Source organism: Myotis lucifugus, unplaced genomic scaffold (assembly GCF_000147115.1).
Source record: "Myotis lucifugus unplaced genomic scaffold, Myoluc2.0 scaffold_626, whole genome shotgun sequence".
Taxonomy (NCBI): domain Eukaryota; kingdom Metazoa; phylum Chordata; class Mammalia; order Chiroptera; family Vespertilionidae; genus Myotis; species Myotis lucifugus.
Genome location: NW_005871674.1, coordinates 150,439 through 158,424, shown reverse-complemented (window position 1 = coordinate 158,424; position 7,986 = coordinate 150,439). Strand labels below are relative to the sequence as shown.

Genomic DNA, 7,986 nt, shown 5'->3' with positions numbered 1-7,986 from the left:
AGGCAGAGAAAAGAAAGTCTCTTAGCAGGACTGGAACCCAGGGGGTTGGCCTCCACTCGGTCCATAAAGGCCAGAGACCAAGCAGGCCCCCAAATTCCGTCAGCGACTCTCGGACTGGCCCGATTTCAAGTGCTCGCCGCACCTGCGTGTGGCTCCTGGCTACCGTAGGGACAGCTCAGGTCTGTGGGGCAGGTAACATACGATCCACTCCCACTTAGGATGCTGACACCGAGGCTGAGAGAAGCTAAGTCACTTGCTGAATGAAGACACAGCCGGTAAGTGACAGCGCCTCCGTTTTTTAACCGCTCCGCTGCACTGTCACTGCATCAAAGGCTTAGGGCAGGCCTGCGGGTCCCGGGAGACAGGCCTGCAAATGCAGAGGGAGAGGAACGCAGAGAAACAAGACACTCAGGCAGCGAGGACAGGCAGAGTCGGAGAGTCACGGTGAAAGACACAGGAGGAGCAGAGGGGACCGGGGACAGGCAAGGGGCAAGCCAGGATCCCCAGCCAGGTGCTGCGGAAGCTGTTCCAGCCTCTTCGCTCCCCCTGAGCAAACACATGCCAGTCCCCGCTGCCCAGGCAAAGGTGCCCTGGGAGGAGAGTGGTACAGGCCACTGATGGCAGCGGGACAGCGCTGGCAGTCATGGGGGGAGAACAGGGAAAGACTGCCTGCCAAGAACACAGGAATGAAGGCTTTTATGTCACCTGCTTGTGCTGCTAGCTCCCTGCATCTCTGGCTCTGGGGAGGCAGCGGGAGCAGCTCTGCCTGCTGGTGTGCCCTTGTCGAGCCACCTGGGTCGCTGTCCCCTCCCCCTGTACCTACCCCCTGTGTGCGGATGCCTTTAAAGTCTCAGTGTCCCCATCTGCTCAGCCTCTCCGCTTCAGCCGTGTGTCACCTGATTTTCTCATCAACATTTGTATGTTTCTACCAAGTGGAGCCACATTATTACCTTTGCTGCTGTTACCATCATCGGCATTATTTAAGCCAGCCTTGGGCAAACTACGGCCCGCTTGAAATGAATAAAACTAAAAAAAAAAAAGACCGTACCCTTTTATGTAATGATGTTTACTTTGAATTTATATTAGTTCACACAAACACTCCATCCATGCTTTTGTTCCGACCCTCCGGTCCAGTTTAAGAACCCATTGTGGCCCTCGAGTCAAAAAGTTTGCCCACCCCTGATTTAAGCAGTATTTCCTACCACTGAACCTAGGAGCACAGGGTTTCTGTGGATGCACGTGGTGGGGTGAAGCCTGAACAGGCACAAAGATTTCTGGTCCCTGTTCCTATGCGCCTGGTGTACCCACCTACTGCCCTAAAGAAAGGCCAGGTCCGGGGGCTTGAGTTAGAGGCTGTCCCCAGTGCCGACTTATCCTGTGACCCGGAGCACCTGACTGCCCCTCTCTCGGCCACCACCTCCGTATGGGCAACTTGGTGAGCAAGAACTCACTCCATTGAGCAACTGCGGCCGATGTCCACGGGGGCCTTGTCTGCCCTGCAGGGCTCTGGAGAGCACGGTGCCCATGTGAATGGTTCTGAGCAGCCCCCACCTCTCCCTGCTCTCCTGGCAGGTGGCATCGTAGACACACCTGACTGACATCTGTTACTCTCACGTGTGAGCAAAGAGGGCAAAGAAGAGAGGTGCTGTTGCACGTAGGGAAGCGGGGAACCTGTACTCCCCGTCATTCTCCCACTCGAGCAGGTGAAGGCTTCTACCTGCTCTTTGTCCCTCCCCAAGCCAGGGCCTCAAAGGTGGGTCAGGCGGCCTCCCCTGGATTAGAGTCTCTGCCGAGTGCCTCCACACGTTGGCTTCATTACTGAAACGATTACCTCCAGAAGAATCAGTGAGGGCGAATAATATTGTTCCTGAGCCCCATCCGTACCCACCCTCTCTATGGCGTCTCTCTGGCCGCACCCCAAGAAGCAGGAGAGAGCAGGTGTCCCTGGCGATGACTGGGCCAGCCCAGTCATCCGCCTCCTGCTCCCAGGCCAGAGTCACCGACAATATGAAGGCAATAACAGAGGCTATTCAGGCCACGCGACAAGGGACAGATCCAGTTGGTGGAAGGAAAGCAGGCGACCCACAAAAACCTACTGACACAGGTGTTCTCTGGGGCCTGAGGGAGCCAAGGAGGACAGCAGGGACACATGGAGTCTCGCCTACAAGGTAGATGTTCAGAATTCAGAATCCAAAGGCTCCCGCCCGACACACATTTGCCTATCTTTGTGGCTGCTGCAGGGGTAAAACCCAAGGTCAGAGAACTCAGGGGCACCTCACAGACGCCCACACCTGCTTCTTTCCCCTGCATCGACCTGCCTCCATGCTGAGCCAGGTCTGTGTTTGCCAGGATGAAGCATGAAGGGCCTCAATTCTGTGGGACCTGGTAGCTGGCAGGCCATGGGTTGCATCGGGAGTCAGGGGAGTGTTCAGTTGGACCGCTCACACACACGTTACAAAAATGGGGAAAATTTACAGGACAATCTCAATTGCTTCCTTCCCAAGATAAATGAGAAGATGGGCCCACCGGGCCCCACTCCCGCCTGACCCTACCTAGTTGTAGCTGAGCAGCAATTGCCCAGTTTCCACCCTCCTCTGCCTCACTTCCAGCCTGCTTCACTGCCTCCCTGGCACTGCCCTGTACCCATTTTACAGATGGATCATCAGAGGTCCAAGCCAACTGACGCTAATAAGCAGCTGCTGTTACAGTTTCTCAGGCTTACCTGAGGCTCAGAAACATTTGGAGCTACCATGAATTTTTGGGTAGTTCTTACTATAGAGCAAGAATGGGAAATACTTTCAGGCAAAGTCACTGACCCCAGCATCCTTCTGAGATCCTCATACTAGGCTCCACCACCCTGGCTGCGACCTGCTAGGCATTCGCTCAGGACAGAGAGAATCTCACATCCTCCCCAGCACCTTCTGGACTGCCAAGTGGACCCTTAAGAAAGTACGTTAGCCCTAACCGGTTTGGCTTAGTGGATAGAGCATCAGCCTGCGGACTCAAGGGTGCCAGGTTCGATTCCGGTCAAGGGCATGTACCTTGGTTGCGGACACATCCCCAGGGGGGAGTGTGCAGGAGGCAGCTGATCAATGTTTCTCTCTCATCGATGTTTCTAACTCTCTATCCCTCTCCCTTCCTCTCTGTAAAAAAAAATCAATAAAATATATTTAAAAAAAAATTAACAAAAAGAAAGTGCGTTAAATGAGCAAATAATTCTCCCAAAGTCATATAGCTGAGAAGGGGGACTACATCCCAAACCTGCTGACTTCCAGGCTAACAGGGAACCAGGTGGGCTCTGAAACGACACACACCTGGCCTGACTGTCACTTATTAACTGTGTGACCTTGGGCTAGTTTGTTCACTTTTCTGGGCCTCAGGAACATTCTTTATTTAAAAAAAAAAGGGGGGGGGGCTATGGGTGAGATGTTTTTTCTTACCTGCTTGCAGAGACAACAAAAATATAAAATATTTGTTGCTCAGCAATACCAGTTATTATTACTATTAACTGTAGTTCACCTGGGCAGGTGCAGCCAGAGGGGAAGGCCAAGTCCATGGATGGAGAAGGTGTAAATTTTCATAAACTCAACACTATCCAATTTAAAGAGCTGTCCTTGATTCTGAAATTATGTACTTTCAACATTTTTAGTGTCAGAATAGTCTTCCTTTCATGAAATACCAGTAAAAGTAGATTCCGGGTTCTTGTTTTTTTTTAACTAATGCCCACCTTTAGCAAAACTACCAGTTAGTAACCTTATAATTAGATTTCAACTTTTTTTCTTCCCCGTGTTGGTCCATGAAGTCAACCCCTGGGAACCACATTTGCCCCGTCTCTGAGAACATGACAAATCCCAACTGTCCCTTCAGGAACAGGGAACTCACTACCTAGCAGAACCAGTCCTCCCAATGCCACTTGGCTTTACCTCTCCATCCAGGAAACAATCCTTCAATTGGCTGACTGCATTATCATATACCTTCACTTCCCTGGGTAAAACAACCCAACTCCTGCTTCAGATTCATCTCATCTGGTGTGGTACCCAGACTGCTCTCTCTCCAGCTCAACTTACCCTCCAAAGTATAATCAAGAGAGACCCAACCTCCCACATGTGACCTGATGCCTTCACTCTACACCAGGGGTCCTCAAACTTTTTAAACAGGGGGCCAGTTCACTATCCCCCAGACCGTTGGAGGGCCGGACTATAGTTTAAAAAAAAACTATGAACAAATTCCTATGCACACTGCACATATCTTATTTTGAAGTAAAAAAACAAAACGGGAACAAATACAATATTTGTATTTGCATGTGGCCCGCGGGCCGTAGTTTGAGGACCCCTGCTCTACACGGTGGGATTGTCACCCGCCTCCATCCTGGGTAAAATTCTTCTATGAATGCAGCCTAAGAGCGTACTCCCAGACTCCTAGGTCATCTGCCACATCCACCAGGGACTCAGCCTAGAACTGGCCAAAAGCCCTCAGTCCATCTCCAAAATGCGTTAGGCAAGTAGGCCTTCACTCACTCAGTCCTCACAACCACCTTGGAAAATCTTATTCCCATTATACAGATAAGAACACTGAGCCACACAGAGGTTAAGTCACTTCTGTGAAGTCACGGCCTGTAAACAGCGGAGCCGGAATTTGAACTAAGGCCATACAGTCTGGTTCCGGGGCTGATGCTCTTAATTACTACCCTCTGCTGTAGCTGTGGAGTTAATTTTGGTTTTGGAGGGGGGAGTCTAAGGGTGAGAGCCGCCACTGATTACATCTCATCTTGTTCTTCCGGAAGGAGGCTGCCACTCTGGGTCCTTCCCCAATGACCCAGGTCTGCCCTTCCCAGGGCCTGCCTCAGAGTCCTCAGGGTCACACCTGACCCCTCCCCCCCTCCACAGGCCACGCTATCACCCAGAAACCTCCCTGCAGGAAGTCCTGAGGGAGGGCCCTGGGCGTTCCCCCGGGAGAGAATTCTGGCCCACAGGCAGAGAGATACAGGGAAGATTTGAGAGAAAAACGGCTGTTTTTCCCTGCAGCCCGAAGCCTCTCCTCTCAGGGGCTGCCAATGGCCAGGAGGCCCGGAGAAACCCGGTCGCTTAGCCTAAAAACCCTGGCTGAAGCCGCAGGGACGCGGGAACACGCGAGCTCAGCGCCAGCCTTGTTGGAACCTACCGGAAGGGATGAAAAACGTGTAGCCCTGTTTCAGCTCAATTCTTTGGCAGCGCTCCACACGGTCTCCCAGGAAGATGTCACTCTGTTTGCCTGACAGCACCCACTCCTCGTACAGCGCCAAGTTGTGCAGGGTTGGAGGAATCAGCCAAAAGATCTTGGGAAGAAAAGGAGGTAGTCAGCTGAAGATCCAGGCCAAGGCTCTGGTTTCTTCCAGCCTCCGCCACAGCCCAAGGGGACAGCCCCACCTGCCTGGGAGAGGGGAGGTGGGGGGGGGGACCCATCCCCAGGGGTCCCCCCAGGCCCAGGCCCAAAGGGTCTCTGGGGTGAAGGGAGGGCTGTGCCGCCCTTCAGGGATATCCTTTACACGCCTTTAGGGAATCCCTGTTCCAAACGCAACACCAGGGTGGGAAGACTTAATGGATTCCGTGGAACATTCTTTCTCCTGAGCCACAGGCTTGTCAGGAAGGTGGGGGAAGGAGAAGAAGAGCAATTTCCGAAGGTGTGTGATAAAACGGCCCAATAAATAAACCCAGTTGATGCTCACTCGGGAGAGGGAGGAAAAACATCTGGAACCAAGCGGGATGACATCCTAGCCAGAATTTCTCCTGACAAGAGACCCAGACAAGCAGGGGGGCACACCCGGATTCTCAGGGAGCGCCTACATCCCTGAGGGACGCCTACGTCCCCACGTGGATGCTCACAGAAGCAAACACAGCAGGAGCATCCTAAACACACGCAGGTCCCAAACGGCCGTTCTCTGGGTGACGTCTGTCCCTGATGTAAAATGTTCTTGGGAGCAGGTGATGCTGGCAACTGGCGTTTACGTTAAAAGATCTCAGCCCTGGAGCTGAGGGGAATGAATGCTGCGGCTTCTTGGGAACCAAAACCTGGAGTTCCAATCTGGCCTAAGGTGCTGAGAGCACCAGACTGGTGAACAAGCGGGAACGGGTGACCGGATGTGATACAAAAGGGGTGGGGTGACCTTGGTCTTTCCTGCCAGAAGAAGACAAGAGTAAGGAGGTGGCCCCAACGGGACCAAGAGGCTCTGAAAGTACTCACAGAGCAGGGACTGGCTGGAGGAGGGGGCGGAAGACAGGGGAAAGGTGAGCGAGCCCTGCCGTGCAGACAGCCGGAGAGGTACACAGAGGTGAAGAGGTTCGACTGGACTCACCTTCCCACCCCGGAAAACATGGTACCAAACGGAAGTGCCTCCAAAGTCGATGTGGAAGTCAGTGAAACAACCTTTCACGCTCATCAGACAGTACCTGCAGCGCAGAAGCAGGGCAGCAGAGAAAGCGAGTCAACGCCTGAATCACAGGAGGTGAGAAAACAACTTGGGAGATGTTTGACCTGCCGCCCGCTTATAAACGCTGACACTGGGGAATTTCCTTCTCTTTTCTTTTTTTTTTTAAACCCAAATTGAATCGGAGTTCCCCCTGGGGGAAGCCCCTGTAATCAGGTGACCAATCTCAAGCACTGGCCACCTGCTCCCCAAAGGCTGGGGGAGGCACTTTTGTTTTCAGGTTCCCACAAGAGAGCTGGCAACCCACGGGCCACTGGAGTCCTTCCTCGCAGGCTTCTGCTCTTGCCTCACCCACGCTCCTACCCAAGTAAGAGTCTTCCTCTCTGCTCCTTAGAAACTCCTCTATCCAGAGCGCGCCCCGGCTGCCGGCCCCCTCTGCAGCAGCTGGGCGCCCTGGAATTCAGTTGTAAACCACCTGCGTGGCTTGCCAATTACCAGTCCCCATTCATCTCCACATTCATTCAACAATCATTTACTGAGAGCCAACCAGCGCTGCAGCCCAGAGCGAGGCATGGCTCTTAGAGAAATGGGACCCTGCCCTTAGGGGTGGGGCACTCTTGGAGCACTGCACAGGGAAAAGTTAAATGGCAAGACCAACTGAACGGACTGCGAAGTAAGCAAAGAAGCTAAAAGTTCAGGGGGACCAGCCACAGAAGACCATACTGTGTATGATTCCACCTAGATGAAATGTCCAGAGGAGGCAAATCTACAGAGACAAGAGTGACAGATCAGTAGTGGCCAGGGATGGGTGTGACTGCTCAAGGGTACAGGGTTCCATTTGGGGGTGATAAAAATGTTCCCAAATTGATTGTGCTTGCACAACTCTGTAAACATCACTACAAACTACTGAATTGTACACTTTAAGTGGATGAATGGTATGTGAATTATATCTCAATAAAGCTGCTTAAAAAAGGTAAAGGGATTAAGAGAAGACCCTGGGGGTGGACAGGCAGGGGGTTGGGGGGGGGGAGGGAGTGTCTGGGCTTTAAAAGCCTGGGCTGGGGGAGTGCCTTCAGGAGCCCCCTTCTGAGCCCTTCCTTACAGGAACTCCCCAGTCTCCTCCCTCCTCCCGGAATATGCCGCCCTCCTACAGGGAGGCAGTGCTTAAGGAGGAGGGAGAACGGAGCAGGCTTCCAACTCCAGACCTGGCAGACGAGGGGTGGCAGGGTCTCCTCCCTCCCATCCACCGCTTCCCACAAGAGCCACTGGCGGCATGGACAGGGCAGGACCCCCCCCCCCCCCGGAGCTCACGCTCACGCATCTTGGCACCTCCAGAGGCCCACACACACATGCTTACCCCACTGACCTCTTTTCCCTGGAGCACTTTGGTTTTCCTTGGTTTGGGGAAGAGGGGAGGAACGGGGCGGGGATGGGCAGGGAGGAGGAGCCAGCATGGAGCTGAGTGGAGATAATAAAGGGTGGGGCTGAGCTGGCTGAGGAGGCTGTAGGGCTCCAAGCGCCCCCTCCCTCTGGCTGCCTTGTGCACCTCACATTCAGGTGTACGGGGCTCAGGGCTGGCAGTC

General features: G+C 53.5%; 1 protein-coding gene across 4 annotated transcripts in view; it reads right to left on the bottom strand.

Annotated features, from left to right (window-relative positions):
• The window catches only part of KDM2B (lysine demethylase 2B), a 106,498-nt gene that overhangs the window by 56,460 nt on the left and 42,052 nt on the right, over nt 1-7,986 (bottom strand). For all 4 annotated transcript variants that reach the window (XM_023746078.1, XM_014447207.2, XM_006104972.3 and 1 more), the window contains exons 7-8: nt 6,332-6,425; nt 5,161-5,314 (exon numbers count right to left, since the gene is read on the bottom strand). In XM_023746078.1, the coding sequence (XP_023601846.1) occupies nt 5,161-5,314; nt 6,332-6,425 (248 nt within the window). The remainder of the gene's footprint in view (nt 1-5,160; nt 5,315-6,331; nt 6,426-7,986) is intronic.